General features: G+C 40.6%; 1 protein-coding gene and 1 pseudogene across 2 annotated transcripts in view; one reads left to right on the top strand and one right to left on the bottom strand.

Moving 5' to 3' along the window:
* Window positions 1–888: 888 nt before the first annotated feature.
* Window positions 889–4,813, bottom strand: LOC105713262 (importin subunit alpha-1-like; annotated as a pseudogene).
* Window positions 4,814–8,370: 3,557 nt separating this feature from the next.
* ANTXR2 (ANTXR cell adhesion molecule 2) overlaps window positions 8,371–17,478 on the top strand; it is a 161,714-nt gene continuing 152,606 nt past the window's right edge. The window contains exons 1-3 of one of the 2 annotated variants that reach the window (XM_064368337.1): window positions 8,371–9,400; window positions 10,130–10,201; window positions 12,278–12,349. In XM_064368337.1, the coding sequence (XP_064224407.1) occupies window positions 9,249–9,400; window positions 10,130–10,201; window positions 12,278–12,349 (296 nt within the window). In that variant the 5' untranslated portion in view covers window positions 8,371–9,248. The remainder of the gene's footprint in view (window positions 9,401–10,129; window positions 10,202–12,277; window positions 12,350–17,478) is intronic. The other variant, XM_021669637.2, reaches the window with a different exon arrangement.

Raw genomic sequence — 17,478 nt, 5'->3', positions numbered from 1 at the left:
CTCAGGCTCTGACAGGCTGTACTTGTTTGCTACCTAGGCAACCCACCTGGGCTATGACACACTATGCTGGGTGTCAGTCAGTCAGTCACTCCTTTAACAAGCTTCTCCCTGTTCTGAAGCCCTCCTTACCCTGCTTGGATTTACATACCTCAGCTGGGCTGTCTGCATGACCAGAATTCCTCTTCAAATGCTTGGGTTCTTAAACCCTGTACTCTGCTGCGACAGCCCTACTCACTCCTCTCATGCTCTGATGTTCTGAGACAGCTTACTGCCTTCCAGTTTTGACTCTCTTTCACCATGTTTATTTTCTGACACCCTGCATGGGGATGACCCCTTGCATGGAGGTCCATGTTTGGGCTCCAAATACTTCACAATGTACTTTCCCCCATGCAGAAGTCCTCCTGATTTTTTTTTTTTTAAGTAAAGGGTGGATTTTAATGTTTATTTACAGGACACTGTAAGATATGCAATTCCACAAAGAAATAAGAAACCCATTCAGAGGACAAGCTTCATGCAGTATGTATAGTTGGAACTGCTCAAGTATAGTTTCAGTGTAAAAAGTGCTACAATAACAAACCACATTTTAAAAGAGTTCTTAGTAGAGAAACAGTAAGGCAGAATACCAAATATAGTACACAACAAATTCATACCTCAGCTACATGATCCAAAAGTTAAAGGTCCCAGGAATCCCATCCTGAACTTGGAAGGTATAGCCTTCAGAGGTAGTTTCTGGCCCAACATTTTGATCTTCCTCTTTCTCTACAGAGAAATACTTCTAAATTAAGCTTAACAAAGCTTACACAGACTCATTTTCATGGTTTTGTAGAACTTAAATTTTGTCTAAGCCTCCACATTCTTCAATAATTCTACTAAGTTTCTCACTTTCACCTAGTTTCCAAGAAGCCTGAAAGATATTTGAATTGGCCTCCAGGAAAACCAGAATAATCTTGATATCTTTTGCAGTTGAGAGGTTCATCAATTGTTCTATTAGTCCACAATAAACGAGGTACACAATCTGTTCAACTATTCCACCACTGATATAGTTGGTCACGGCCCATATAGCTTCCTTTTATGTCTTAAAATCTGCCTTAGAGAGAACATTGATGAGGAATGGGACTAATCCATGATTCACAACTTGCTGCATCTGGTCCTGACAGCCAGCTGTGATGTTTGACATTGTCTACGTAGCTTTCTTCTGAATGTTAGTGTTGGAGTTGGTGAGCAGGTTGGGAAAGACAGCGAGTGCTCCTGCATCAAACACAACCTGAGTCTGTTCATCTGTACCAGAGACAATATTCCCTATGGCTCTTAGTGCAGGAGTCACAGTTGGCAATTGAGAAGCTCCTAGAAGCTTCACAAGTTGGGGCACAACTCTTGTTTTCATGACTGTGTCAATTTGTTCATTTGGACCATCAATAAGGTAAGAAATAGCCCAGCAGGTATCTTCCAGCACTTCTGGATCATCATGATGCAGGAGCCAAACTAAGGTAGGAAGGATCTGCTCAACAGCATCTAATGGGGGTGCAGGATTCTTGCTGCAGCAGAGGATTGAAAATGTCCGGATGAGATTACATAAGTAACCACATGCTAAAGATGACAGATCGGGAACTGCAAGAAGAGCCAACAGTAGGTCAACTGCACCGTACTTGATAACCAAATCTCGGAAAGTGGAACAATCACCTGCAAGTTTCCTAGAGCCCATCCAGCTTGTTCACTGATGTGAGCATGGGAAGATGCTAACAGAGAAATGAATGCTGGGATGATACCTCCATCTACCACAGCCTTGGTTTGTTCTGATGTCCCTGAAGCAATGTTAGTGAGTGCCCAAGCAGATTCAAACTGAATGGGACTACAATCAATTCTGTCCAAGAGGGACACAAATTTTGGAATCAAACCAGCCTGGATTATGTTGTCTATGTGGGGGCTGTTTTTCTCTAGAAAGTAGTTTCCTGGCAGCTTGAGTAGCTTGGAGCTGACTTCACATTGTTGATATTTATGTCTTGACAATGTCATCAATAAACCAATTTACAGTGCCCTGGTGTTTGTGGTTTTCCTCCAGTGGAGACGCAACAGCATCAGGAAACAAGCTTGCATTTCTCCTCTTCAGCATCCGGTCATGCTTCTTACCTTTCCTCAGCTCCACATTGACTTATATTCTGTGACCCCTCATTACTGTACTGTCTTTTCCTGGTTCCTGAATCAGGTAAGTCAGGCAGCTGGTGTATCACGAGACAAAGGGAGAAAGCTGCAAAGCAGGCCAAGGCTTCCACAGGCAGCGATTCAGGGATCTGTGGGGCAGCTGTGCTCAAAGTATCCACTTCGACTCAGCTAAAAGACTGTGTTGTCCTCCTGATCTTAATCAGGCTCAGAAATCTCAGCTCCTTCCCACCCCCAGATAATCTGCTCACCTGGCTTATTTCTTTACTTCTCATGCTGGGCCACCACCTTCCCTGGTGGACCCTTTTCCTCACCCTTCTTAGTCTCTAATGCTCCACGCTAGACTGTCCTTTCCTGTATTATGGGGACACTCTTCTCACCCTGCTTGGCTTTGGGCACATTGCTTGGACTACTTTACTGTAGCTCTGCTCCATCCTAGCACCCAGTGCTTGGCCCACCTAATGGCTTTGACCTGAATAGTTTAGTAAAAGAATGGAAGGCAAGAAAAAGAGGAGATAGCATTTGACCCCTAGAACACAATGTCAGGGAAACGGGAGTACAAAAAGAGGTAAATCCAAAAGGTATACTTGTGCATGGGAGGGAAATAGTGAATCTCGTGTTTTCTCTGGACCATCAAGTATATGAAAAAGCTAAGTTGTAATGCTATTGTCGAGGGCCTTCCATTATTAGGAAACCATATTCCATTGCCGTACCCAGGTAGGTGATTAATATGATTGGTTTTATACTTCAGGTGATCAATTATATTGAAGTATGGAGAAAGTATAGGAAGACTAGAATACTATTAGAGGAATTCCATCGAGAATTGAGAAACTGACCTGCCTAGGGCTAAGATAGAGGGCAGAGAGAAGTGATGCAGTTACATGACTTTATCATTCTAGGATGCCAATCCAAGCCTGAGCTGCTTTGTGAAGGTCTGACATTGCACCTGAGATGGGACTTTCATCAAACTAGCTGCTAGGTGTCCTGACTTTGAGTGGATGTTCTGGGTGCTGTGGTTGTAGGTGCTGTAGTTGCAGGTGCTCTAGTTGCATCACCTAGATTCCTCCTTCAGGACTGAAACACTAATTTTGCCACAGCCAGGGTTTTGTTGTTGACAGCTCACAAGTGAGTCCCTCCTCATAACTGCCCCAAGCCAAAAGAAGCTGCCATTGCTTAAGGTATACCTTTCCCCTGTATATGGGGAAGCCCACATTTAATGAGTGATTCATGAGGGAAACAACACCCTGGCTCCCTTGTCTCACTCAATTCAGGACAACTATGAAAGGCTATCCTAGCTCCAGAGTTACCTTTGGGGTTTGGCTAAAGCCTCCTTTGGAATTCCATCATGGTTCAACTTTCCCTCTGACAATTCCTGCTTCCCTCATCCCTTCGTTGAGGCTTTGCTGCATACCTCAATATACCTCCCGCATGCAAAACTCCAAATCTAGAGTCTGTTTCTGAGAAACTCAATTTGGTCCCAAATGCAGATGTTAGTAATCATTCTCTAACATTAGTTAGCACCCCCTATTGTCATACATAGAGATATTAAATTAGAGGCAATTGCACCTTCCAAAAGCATTTTATTCATTTTCAGGAACTAGTTCAGACATTGACGAAATCTAGGTCTTTAATGACTATGCCTGATAAAAGTTGAAATAAGCTTTATCACTTATAGGTAGTGAAGATTTATTTTCCTCCTCTGAATCATTGTAGATATCATATAATGAATCACTTCCCATGTGACATGAATATGAATCATTTTCAGTGTGCTTCTCGACTTCCAGGAGAGTCACATCTGCAGTCGTGTATGCCATAAAGATGTCTACTTGTAAATAATATAGATTATATAATTTTTTACACATAAAGAATACTTTTATTGTTGCTTTTTTGCCTTTTTGTTTATTTATTGGGGTATGGGGTGGTAGAAATAAATTAGCGATAGGAGATTGAAAATGCAAACTGCTTGAGAATAGAAAGTCTAACATTTGTGGTTAAAACATTACCAGATACATAGTAGGTACCAGTAAACATCTGTTAAATATAATAAAAGACCAGTAAGTAAGTAATTAAATATAATTTAACACATAGTCCATAGGAGCACTGCAGGTAAAAAAAAAAAAAAGGACAATGATGGGGGGGTCTACTGAAGACTTTAAATCATCAGGTGTCAATCTCAAGCTATTGTAACTGCATTAAAATGATTTTAAAATGTTTTGGGATTCGTTAGCATTTTTATTAATAAGGTGATGCATTCTAACACTGAGAAGTTTGATTTAATACAAAGAATAATTTTCAAAGAGTGGGGGCATTCATGAATTGTAAAACCAAATAATTCAGTGGAAATACAAATACTTTGAAAAAAGATAAATATTTTAGATTTATTTACCTAAATAATGCAGTATAAAGTCTCTGCTTTTCTCTCTCTCTCTTAAAAAATCTGCATTATTCCTCCCATTCTTGATGTCAAATTGGAAGCTAAACAGGACCCCAGCATGACTGTCATAGTACAAAAGTCAGTTTGAAACCTTACCTGGCTAATCTCCAGCTGATACAATTCCGAGTGCTCTCACTGATGGAGGAGAAGGGAAAGTACTGCTGTTGCTACCACTCTTTTTTCACAGCTTGGAGAGATTTTCATGTCTGCTTTTGCTTTCATCTTCCCTCATTATTGCTTAGGAAAAGAATGACCAACAGTTTTGCTTGCCAGGAACTATCCCAGGGACTGCCCTAGTTTTAGCACGGAAAGTCCCATGTCCATGGGTCTGAAGACACCCCTCAGTCTGTGGCAAATTAGGACAGTTGATGGCTCCAGTAGTTAATGATCTTCCAATTAATTTTTATTAAATGAAAGTGATTTGGGTAATTATTGCTCTGTGCTAGATAAGGCCATTTTTTGCTTTGCTGTAGATCTTACAGGAGCAAGTCAGTGAGATGAAAGAAGCTGGGATGAATTCTTTACCCAAGCAAACAAATAAAAGAGTGGTACTATTTTTTGGTGGGTCAATAATCTCTGCTAGCCTTGTACTCAGGAAGAAGAACTGAGTTGGAGTACTCTCAGAGGGCCTGGGAATTTTGAGGAAGAATGAGTTTTAAATTCAAGGTACTTTGCTTTAGTTTGGGGTTAGCACAAGGTGGATTCTTAGATCAGTTTGGGAAGTCCCAGAAGATGAGCAGGCAATTAGTCAAGAAGCAGAGATAAAGGAAACCAATAAATATGAGTTTAAAATACTTCCTCAGGAGGATAGAGTACATGGTTAGCATCATGTCTCATATTTCTTTGCCCTCTGTCTCCCAACATGAAACCAACTGTCATTGTTTTTTGGCTTTTTTTAAAAAAATCCAGATTTCATTCAGTAACATGCTGATGTGGCATATAATATCTTTGATTCTGTCTTAAGAATTAAGTTAAAAATGGAGACCAATTTCAACGAGCATTGAATAAAAAACCTCGAAACTTGAACAAGCTGTTGATACAAATTTGCTGAAAAATGTCAGCCTGTTTCAGTTCTGTTATGGGAAGTCAAGGAGATTAATGTATTCATGGTTGGACCAAAATGTGAAATAAGAAGTGGCAACATATCCCTGGAGACTGGATGGCTGCAGACGTAATCAGAATTTCAGAACCTCAAGAAAAGATGAAGCCAAAGCGGACAGAATTAAGGTGCTTAAGGACTTTCTTAGGATTTTCTTAATTAGTCTCAGGGCTAATTAAGGACTTTCTTCTAGTGCTTAATTATTTGAAAATTATGAAGGGTTTATGTTTTCTTCTTACAAAAGTGAAAGTTATGTTCCATCTAGTTAGCCCCTTGCCCCTCAATATCTTCCTCACTACATCAGGTAAAAAGTGGCAGATGGATGCCACTGATAGTGGTGGAATTTCCATCCCCAAGTGGTCAGTTGGCAAAGAGTGAGAAGGAATGTTTACCATTCTCCATTCAATTTTTGACATTTGTAATGAGGGTATTTTCAAAATGGAGGTCTGCCTGTATATATTGAAGTTTTCATCCATTCATAACTCAGGTTAGTTGCTATAGTGATGATGTCCAAGGTAGCATTTTATTTTGCCTTTGTTAAAATAAAGAAGATAAGACTGACAGAATGTACTCTGTGTCCATAAGACATCAAATTATAAACAAGACCTAAGGCCACGTCAGGCAAAGGTTAAGTCACACACCCCTACACTTAAAAAATAAACTATATTCTAACTGACCAAAGGGTTTTCTTTTTCTCTAGCAGCTAAACAAACACTGGCCTCAAGATAAGCAATATTGAAACAACTGCATCTTATTGACTGCAAGACACTAATTAAGTAATCCTCCATCCCTATGGCTGTTCCACAAGCCATAACTATGACTTTGACTGGACAAAAGACTGATTTTAGTAACTTTCTCCTGATAAGAGACCACTGGCCATAGACTGGTTCTGGCCGGTTCTGGCTGTGGCATTGAGTGCCTTCATGCCTTCTGTTTCACCTTTTGACATATAGGTCCTAATGATAATACATTTAATTGTTAAGTCTCCACCTCAAAGTGAACATGAGACATGTGCAACATGCATGTTTGTTTACTATTCATGTTTGCTTACTAAACATGCATGTTGCGTATGTCCCATGTTCACTTTGATGTGGAAACTTAACCCACCTGCTTCAGAAATATGCATAGTTCATGCACCCCTTACTTCAGGAATATTCATAGTTCCTCCTATAACCTGTTGAATATGTATACTTGGCCAACTCATTCAGCATAAATTCCTGTTCCACCCTCTCCTCTTTCAAAGTGCCTGCTTTTGGTCTCTGCCAGAGGCTACGCTTCCCAGCCTGTCAAGATGTCCAGCCTGCAGCTGTAACCCTTTATAAGAAATAAGATTCACCTTTCCAAATTTATGAATCTCAGGATTGTTTGTCAACATGTTGATACTGCAATAGTCTCCTTACTGCTCTCCCTATTGTCACTTTGCTAACTCCAAATTCATTGTCTCATTGCAGCCAGAATGATCTTTGAAAAAAATAGATTATTTCAATTCATCTGCCACTCCACTCCTGGGCTTAAACCCTTCTAATGGCCTCCTATCACACTCAATATAAAGAATCTGAATTTCTTATCTTAGAAAAAAAATCACATAATCTGGCCCTTCCCTATTTCTCTTACATCATCTTACCTGCAAAGCTCCAGCCACACTGCTTTTTTTTTCTTTCTTGAATATGCTAAGCTAATGTCTATGGACCTTTGCAGTAACTGCGAATGCTTCCTCTTAGAGCTCTTGGAATGACTGGGTCCTTTTTGTTAGTCACCTAGTCTGTCATTCTTTATCGTCACAAAATTTTAAATTTCAACAAGCCACCTTCCCAATATGGACATTTTTCCTTGTTTATGTATTTATTTCTTATTGTCTGTTTTCACTCTCCAGCCAGACTGCATGCTTCATGAAAGCAAGGGCTTATTATTTTGCTCTATGCATCAAACTAAACTTCTGGAACAGTGCCTAGCATATAGTAGCCACTCAATAAATCTTTGTTAAAGTAACTGATATTTTTCTTCAAAGAGCTGAAATACCTGGTTGTGTATCAAAAATGTAATGAATGAAAAATGAAATACATATGGCAACAAACAGAAGAAATGTATATGTAAGTACTACATAAAACATTGATTTTGTTAGAAATGAAAAGGAGAAGGTAGATCATGTTTGTTTACTAAACATGCATGTTGCATATGTCCTGTGTTCACTTTGATGTGGAAACTTAACCCACCTGCTTTTAGAACTAGTTTCTAAAAGCTAGTTTTGACTAAGAGAGGGCGGAAGTTACAGATGGAGGTGGGGGGAACAGAGAGGAAGGAGGGAGAGCAGAACTAGCAGATAGAGGATTTGTGCACGAACTTCAGTGCTTGCACAAGTTTTGCAAGGGAGACCTAGCTTGCCCCAAGCTGAAATTCTCCAAGATTGGAGTTTGCAGGGAATGTCAGTGGGCTGACATATTTTGAGGTACAACCTTCCACTCCCAAAGAGGCCTGCTACCTCCCACTCCCCACTCTGGCCTTTCCTTTTTTTTTGGGGGGGCGGGGGGGAAACAAAACCTAAGCAGGTTTCTTTAGAAAAAAGAGGAAGTTCATAAAGAGTGTTTGTGGTAGTAGGGGGTGGGGTAGAGTGAGGAGTGAGGACGCCGGCACCTCCCACGGAATCCTTAGTCTTGCTTGGGTTTGTAAACCTTACATACGGGCTGTTTTAGCACAGCTGCTAAAATAGGCCAGGCCTGCAGGATATATGGGTTTGTTTAGTTTCTAGAGAACGTTTGTTTTTCTAAACTCCTTCTTCCCTTTCCCAAATCTGGCAAGCGTTAGTCATCTTCAACTCGGCAGGAACCCACAAGTGTGCGTGTGTGGCTCGGGGCTGGGACCCCGCCCTTGTCCCCAGGCGCTCACCGACACACGCAGCCTAGACGGGGCCCTAGCGCGCTCCCGGTCTCGGCGTGGCTTCTCTCCAGCCGGGAATCCCAGGGCCCGCTAGCCTCCTCCCCTAAAGGGGACGGGCCGTCAGCGCCGAGCCAGAGTCCAGCACCGGGAGGAAAGTTTCGGAGTGCGGAGGGAGTTGGGCCGCCGGAGGAGAAGGGTCTCCATTCCTAGTTTGTTCTGCCGTCACCGCGTCCCTGGGACCCTTGTTCCGAAGCGCACGGCAGCCGGGGGACTCAGCCCTCCGGGCGGAGTGAGTGGACTCCAGGACCGGGTCCGAGGCGGGCGCCGCAGGCTCGTCCCGAGGCCGGAGAGGAACTCCTCTCGCGAGCCGTCGCAGTGGGCCCGCATTGTCTGCAGGAACTCTCCGGAATCGGGAGGGGGAGGACTGGATCGCGCTTCCACTGGGATTCGTCAAGAGTTCCGGCGGCAGCTGCGGCGGTGGCGGAGACTCCCTTTGTCCTCTCAGGACCTCCCTCTCTCCCTCCCTCTGTCAGCTGGTGGGTCCCGCTGCCGCAGGCGCCAGCGCCTCAGCTGTTCTCCGCACCCCACCCCAGAGTGCGCACTGGGTGACTCCCGCCACCTTCGCGACCCTCCGGAGCTGAGGGGACTGCGAGCGGGAGGGAGTCGCAGGCCCCCGGCCGCAGGATGGTGGCGGGGCGGTCCCCGGCCCGCAGCCCCGGTAGATGGCTGTTCCCCGGGCTGTGGTTGTTGGCACTCAGCGGTCCCGGGGTGCTGCTGAGCGCCCAGGAGCAGCCCTCCTGCAGAAGAGCCTTTGATCTCTACTTCGTCCTGGACAAGTGAGTGTGCGAGGGAGGTCCAGGGTCTCCTGAGGGCGGCACTGGATCAGCTGGGGCTGAGGCTGAGTTGCGTGTGCGCCCCCCGGGGAGTGGTGCTGGAAACCCGCCGAGGGGTGCCCTGTTGCTGTCTTCTTCCAGAGGACAAGCAAGTTTGGATCTGTGTGGGCTGAGATCAGCGGGATGTGGGGTCGTGATTGGAGCGCGGAGCTACTTGGCTCTTTAGGGAGTTGGGGTATTCACTATTTGCCAGTCTTGGAGCCTCTTGGGGGGAGTGTGGCCTCCTGGGGGGTAGCATTCTTGGTCCCAGGAACCCAAACCCCGACTCAGTCGGCCCCTGAGTCTTTACCCACCTTCTCCACCCTGACTTGAACACAGGCTAAAGTTTGCCTGGTTTTATCCTAATCATAGGGCTTTCACTGGAGCCAGGAAAAACCTAGGGTTAATATAGCCAATGTGGTTTGCATTTCCTGCCAAATAAGGCTTTTGTGTTTATTCTGAAGATCTGGGTTCCACTCTAAACAATTAGGAGGCAGGTAGTCCCCCTAGAAAATGGGCTGACTTCTCTAACTTTTGGTAGCACCAAAGTTTCAGCTACAGATACCCTTACTTAGCTTGAAAAAGAGGGCAGATGCCCCCCATCTTCGTGACATTGAAGAAGGAACCAGTTTAGAATGTTTACTTTTCAGTTCCGTGTTTTGTTTCTCTGATCAGTTCAATTTCATCTTTCAGGTCTGGGAGTGTGGCAAATAACTGGATTGAAATTTATAATTTCGTCCAGCAACTTGCGGAGAGATTTGTGAGGTATCTTTCTTACTTTACTTTTCTAGGCAGTGGAGAAGTAGAGCAAACTGTAGAATTTCCTTTTTCTGAAACCTTTTATAGGAAAAACCTTTCCTGAAATGTTGCTTTTAAGTGCCTCAAGGTCGTAATTGCACACATGCTGTTATTAGGACAGCCCTTCAGTCCCTTGAGGGCTTATTTCATCTGGATCCCAGAAACTTGGCTCAGTCTCTGGGGAAGCATCTTCAAATACTATTCCAAATGTCTTTTTCTTTCCAAATTTTCATCTGTTTTGAATTTCAGTTATGCTTTCTCATAATTTATCACATTAAAAAATAAATTTTATTTGAATAGTATCCATAATATATTTTTCCTTTCCACACATTTCTTAGCATTATAGAGGGCCTCATTAAAACAAACAAAAAGTGTTGGAAAACTTCAAATGAACATGTGTTAATAACCCACTACCAGAAAAGGCACTTGTGTGTGTGTTTAAAGCAACGACTTGTGTTTACACAATGTGTGGGTGTGTGGTTGGTTTAAAATTTAACTGTTCTATATATGCAATAAGCATCACCAGGAAAGACTGGTTTCCTCTCCTATAAAAAGCATTACTGGTATGAAATCCAGCTTACTCTCTTATTTAGAGGTAACTAGGAATTAGTGGCATCTCCTATTTAAAAATAACCTCAGGACACTAGGCTTTTGAAGCTTTCTTCTTCTTCTTCTTCTTTTTTTTTAAAAGAAAAAAATTCAATGAGCAAACACAAGTTTATCAAGATAATGGAAAGGACATGAATAGGAACTGTATCATTAAATATTGCTTCTTTCAGTCTTGTTAGCCCAAATGTTTTCTGTAAAACAGGCTTGGATGATCAAAACATTTTGAAAGTCATGTTGCAAGTAACTTCAAACAATCTGTAGAGGCCTAGGCAATCCTTGCTTTCAGTTATTGGCAGCAGTAAAGTTATCCCTATAAAAATGTATGCCTGTCCATGTTCAATCATCAGCCCCTTGCTTAAGAAGCCAAGTTTAACACTCATTTCTGGACAGGGTCTGAGGTAAAACTGTCTAGGAAAGAAAAACAAACAAGATCTTATATCCTTAAATGTCAAAGGCAGAACAAACAGTTGTTTATAAATTTTCTAATTTAATTCTTCAATGTGCAAAGGGTGTCATGTAGACTTTGATCAAAAGCAATGAATAACATCACTACAACATTTTAAAGAAGGAGTCTTTTATTTTACTCATTGATTTTTTAAGTTGGAATTCTATAATACAGAGTTGTCTGGCTCAAGCCTAGTTGCTCAGTTATTCAATATATTGTAGGAAGTGAAAAAGGGGTGACTAATGAAGAGACAGACTTTAAAAATATGTAGAAGCCTTTGAGAGGATTCTGATTTTAAGTTTATAGATTCTAGTTTCATGTCTTCAGTTTTGGATCTTAGTAATAGTTTCAGAGGGTGTCTGAGAAACAAGAACCCTTCTGTGAGAGAAATGCTGAAAACTCGAAAGATACAGCTGACTGGGGCACTTGTTGCCAGTGGGAAAGGGGATGCTTGAGACTTAGAAAATAAAAAAATGCCTAAGCAGAAAGTGATTTATCAGTTTCTTTCACATTCCCCTTGACTCTTTATAAGTAGTCTTACTTCAGGATGACTTTTATATAGACTTATATAATAATTGCCATTAAGTCAAACTGGCTACTCTCTAGCCCTAAGTATTGGTAACCGTAATCACTTTGAAAGGCCTGGCCTCCTTTAAAGGAAATGATGTAGAACACCAAGGGAAGAGGAATTTTCTACGAAAGAATTTTACGTCAGCTTAGAATTTATCTTTCCAGTTAGTCTCTTTCTAAATGCAAGTCCTTATGGGTCAAAGAGCAGTATTTGAGTGCTTAGAAGCATTGACTAAATCCAAAATGACTTATGCAACAATGTTAAGCAGAGTTCATCTATTTACTTAGGGAATGTCATTTAAAAGAAGCCTGGACCATTCAGTGAGATCAATTTTAAATGAAACTCCCTAGCTATACATCTGTATTATATCAATATTTCTTTTAAAAATGTTTTAACTGCCTCTTTTCTTATTTTGCAGCCCTGAAATGAGATTATCTTTCATTGTGTTTTCTTCTCAAGCAAGTATTATTTTGCCATTAACTGGAGACAGGTTAGTGCATTATCATTTCACTGCAGGCTTTTAGTAGAGATGAATTTTAAAGGCACGATTGATATTTCCAAGTGGTGATTCAGGCCTCTCAGTGGAATTGAGCAGATGCACAGACAATTCAGTTCTCTAATAGAAGGGAAAGGAGGTATGAGTATTATAAAAGAGCAGACAATCTGAAAATCAATATGGTTTATACTGGCTGTGGAATGTGCAGTGAAATCTGGATCCCTGTCTTAGTTGTATATTTACTACTTCCTTCTTTCCCTCGCCTCTCTGTTACTGTAAGTAGTTCCACATTTTTCTTGTTTACATATAATATATGAATCAACCAGGAATTTGAAGAACATTGAGGGGGAGAATGACATGGATCCTTTTAGATAATTTCTTAGATTCAGCAGACGTCCTGGATTTCTAGTCTTTCTCCGAGGTCCACTGATGCTGAATATTCACCTTTATAAAGGAATTTAGGATATATATATATGTCGATATATTTTTATATATATCTACCTGTCTATCTAATCTCCTCAGGGCTTTTAAAAGGTGTCTTTTATCCAAACCAATGTCACTGTATTTTATATGACCATTTCTATGTCATTTAAACAGTGTCAATGACCAGTCAGAAATAGTCATTGATATGTTTTATTTTCTATTTTTTTGAGACAGAGTCTCACTCTGTTGCCCAGGCTGGAGTGCAGTGGCGCTGTCTTGACTTACTGCAGCTCCCACCTCCCAGGTTCAAGCGATTCTCGTGCGCCTCAGCCTCTAGTAGCTGGGAATACAGGCACATGCCACCACACCCGGCCAATTTTTGTATTTTTTTAATAGGGGGAGGGTTTCACCATATTGTCCAGACTGATCTCGAACTCCTGACCAATGTGCTGGGATTACAGATGTGAGCCACTACGCCCCACCTCATTAACATATTTTAAAGAATGGGATCCATAGTGGGAAGGGAGCTTTTATTCTTCATTTTTGTGTCTACTTTAGTTAATACAAAATATGTAAGCTAGTTCTTTCTCAATAAATTCTTGTTGAATGAATGAGTGGTTTCCTGTGATTTTGAAATAAAATTTCTCCAAACTGTAGTTTTAGCAAGGGAAACTGGTGGTTTTGTTTTGCATGATATGTGAATTTCTGGAAAGTTAACTATAAAAACAATTTTTTGTAAATTAAGTTTTTCCTTGAAAAGGTCAAAAAATCATAATATTTGAAGGAACTCAGGGAGGGAACTTGTTTATAATTCACTTAACTGATTTAGAAAATTATCCACACAGGATTTTAATCTTTGTGCTTTTAGTTTTGCTTTTCCTAAAGAGGAAATCTCTTTGTAGATGCTGAGGGCAGCCTAGGATCTTGTCTTCTCATTGATACTTCTCCTCCTTCCTTTTTTTTTTTTTAAATTTTATTTTATTTTAATTTTAAGTTCTGGGATACATATGCAGAACATGCAGGTTTGTTACATAGGTAAACATGTGCCGTGGTGGTTTCCTGGACCCATCAACCCATCATCTAGGTATTCAGCCCACATGCATTAGCTATTTATCCCGAGGCTCTCTCTCCGGCTCCCCTGATAGGCCCCAGTATATGTTGTTCCCCTCTCTGTGTTCATGTGTTCTCATTGTTTAGCTTCCACTTATGAGAACATGCAGTGTTTGGTTTTCTGTTCCTGTGTTAGCGTGCTGAGGATAATGGCCCTCCTTGCTTTCTTGTGTGGATGTGAATCTCATCAGGAGCCAGAGCCATGGTAGGCCACAACCCATGTACGGCAGCTTTCTATGCCCAGTGATTTAACAGTTTTTGCCTTTATGAAAATGAATTTTCTCCATTGCCCAGCTTAATTTCTGAAGAAACAGCTTTGAATTTAGCTTCTCCAAAAAACAAAAGAAAAAAAAAGAATCATTTTAACATTTATGGCATTCATATATATAGAAACACACTTAACATCATGCCAAGCATGTAGAAACTCTCAGTCGTTGATAGCTTCAAACATTGTGCCAGGTTCTTTGCTAGACACTTTGCATATGGTTCCTCAGCATTTTGAAGTGTAGGTCACTGGGTGACCAGATTGGTATTGCTTAGACATCATGGAAGGGGTTTAAAATCTTTAACCTACATTAGAGATTCTTCTTTCATCATTGGTTGAATCTAATTGGGGAGACACTGAAATGGGTTACAGAAGAGGCCTTTCTTTCAAGAGGTAGCATAGTGATGCAGCTAAGAGTCACTAGACCAAATCTACGGCGTTTAAATCCTGGCTGTCCAATTACTAGCCAAATGATCAAGGACAAGTTGCTTAACCTCTTGATGCTGCTTGTTTTCTCATCTATCTAATGATGGCAATGATGATGATCATAGTAATACCCACCCCATAAAATTGTTACGTGAATGAAAGTTGATTAATGTGAAGTATTTAGAACAGAGTCTGGTATATAAGTTTTCAAGAGATAAAAGCTTTATCACTATTATTATCATCTGGAGCCACGCAATATACAGCATTTTAATGATCAGAGAAGAATCATGCTTATGTAAAGAGAATGTTGTCCTGCTTAAAAGGATTTATAATATTCCAAGAGGAATTTTAATAATGCTACTACTTGCAACTTGTTTTATACATAGCTGACTTCACTGTCTCTTCTTAAATATAAAAACTTTAAGTTTTAGGAAATTTCACTGTTTGTGGCATTTTTAGTTAGTTTGGGGTGGCAGAAAAGAACACTGAGAATGCCTAGGTTAGAGTTCCAGTTTTGCCAATTACTGATTTGGAAACTTGGGGCAAATTGTTTACCAGTGTGTCAGTTTTTATGTTCATAAAGTGCAGGACATAAAATCTGCCTTGTTTTCTTAGTGTTATTGTGAAAATCAAGATAAGATAATGCATAGAAAGGTACTTTGTATAGCATAGAACAATCTCAAATAAAGGACATTATTTTCTTCTTCTAGATTGCTCTTTTACTAATTTTATTTTAAGTTTCTATGGTCCTCTTATTTGGATATAGAGTCACTTTTCTTCCCTTACACACTTTTAAGTGTGAAGAAACAATTTACATATCATATGCAGGTCAGTAAACAAGTGATTCCACAACTATTGTGAATCTTTGTTTCACAGCCTAGAAATTGGAATTCTGTGTATAAACTATTAATATCTTGATGTCATATATCACACTCAAAAATAGATCAGAGTGTGTGACGAAAGCAAAAGTTAAGCAAAGAAAACCAAAGGTTAAGCACTGCTGTTTCACAATTTTGTTTCTAGCACTCATAATTCTTTAGAATATGGTTAAATATGAGAATTAGCTTGTTCATGTTTCTCAGAGTGTTGCTAAAGATTTTCAGTAGAAATGAGGCAAGATTGGAAGGTGGTAAATGCTTACCGTGGGACTGTGTCTTCTGTTAGGCTTTTAGCATGGTATCTGGTACTATGTAAATGCGTGAATAAAGTAATAAACATGCCAAGAAATGATGTTATGCATTTTATATACTTGTTACTTAAAAACCTTATTCATTTAAATACTTTAATTTGAGCCGGGCACGGTGGCTCACGCCTGTAATCCCAGCACTTTGGGAGGCTGAGGCAGGCAGATCACCTGAGGTCGGGAGTTTGAGACCAGCCTGACCAACATGGAGAAACCCTGTCTCTACTAAAAGTACAAAAAAATTAGCTGGGCATGGTGGCACATGCCTGTAATCCCAGCTATTTGGGAGGCTGAGGCAGGAGAATTGCTTGAATCTGGGAGGCAGAGGTTGCGATGAGCCGAGATTGAGCCATTGCACTTCAGCCTGGGCAACAAGAACGAAACTCCATCTCAAAAAACAATAACAACAACAACAAAAAAACTCTTTAATTTGAAACACTCCCTTCTTTTCTCTTGCACTCATGATTTTTATCATCTATATGTCTGTTAGTCCATTCATCCACCTACCCAACCACCTACCTAAAGATTTGCTTATCTTATAATCAGTGCATTAAGTACTGTGAAATCTGGGTGACACAAAGATAAGTAATCCAGTGTGTGTGTGAGTAGAGGTATATACATACACATAAATAGCCCAGGGATGTATTACAGGGTTAGGTAAGAGGAAATGCCAGGTGTTGATTCAGTATGAAAATACCCAGTCTTTCAATAGTAGAGAATTTGGAATCAGTTGGTTATTACTTTGCATAATTAGGCATAATGAATTAAGCTCAATTCTGTTAAATATTATGCTAATAATGTTACAGAGGTTTACTTGAAAACATTTATTGAACATTTATGCACCAGGCAGAATACAAAATATTTTCCATGTATTGCTTCATTTAATCCTCATATGAACTTCATGTAATAGATACTGTTATTACCTCGACTTTACAAATGAAAAAATCAAAACTGGCAATGATAAAGCGGCTTTTCCAAGCACACACAGTTAACAAGTCGCAAGCAGTATATGGGCTGGAATAATCTTTTAAATTAAAGCAGATCATACCACTCTCATGCTTAAAACAATCTAATTACTTAGAATGGAAAGCTAGTGCTTCCCAAAGTACCTAAAAACCCTATCCAATTGCCCCACCCAGTCCTCTCCTACAACATCGTGTGACACAATCTAGCTCAAGTGGCATTCTTTCCATTCCCTGAACAGACAGAACTTGTTTCCACATTAGGACCTTTGCTCTTTCTCTGCAGTAGATCTGCCCCTAGCTGGCTTGTTCTCATCATTTAGGTTTCATCTTACATGTTACCTTTTCTGAGACATCTTTCCTGGCCACCAGGTCTAAAGGAACCACATCTCTGCTCCCCAGTAATCTCTTACAATACTGTGTTTGGCTATCACATTTTGAAATTGTTCTGTTAGTTAATTTATTTTTATCTGGATGACTCTAATGTAAGCATGAAAGCAGGAGGTCCTCATTTGTCTTGTTCCCCCATGTATGCCAACACCTAGAACTCTAATGTAAACATGAAAGCAGGGGTTCTCATTTGTCTTGCTCCCCTATGTATGCCAACACCTAGAATAGAGCCTGACACCTAGCAGATGCTCAATAAATATTTGTTGAATGAATGATTGAGCTGATATGGCTCCAGAACCTTAGTTATTAGCTGCCGTCATAGATTATCTTTCTGTGATTATACCACACAATAAATTTGCTTATT

Source organism: Aotus nancymaae, unplaced genomic scaffold (genome assembly GCF_030222135.1).
Source record: "Aotus nancymaae isolate 86718 unplaced genomic scaffold, 86718_ANA_hifiasm-v0.15.2.pri h1tg000006l, whole genome shotgun sequence".
NCBI lineage: Eukaryota > Metazoa > Chordata > Mammalia > Primates > Aotidae > Aotus > Aotus nancymaae.
This window is presented reverse-complemented; position numbering and strand designations above follow the sequence as displayed.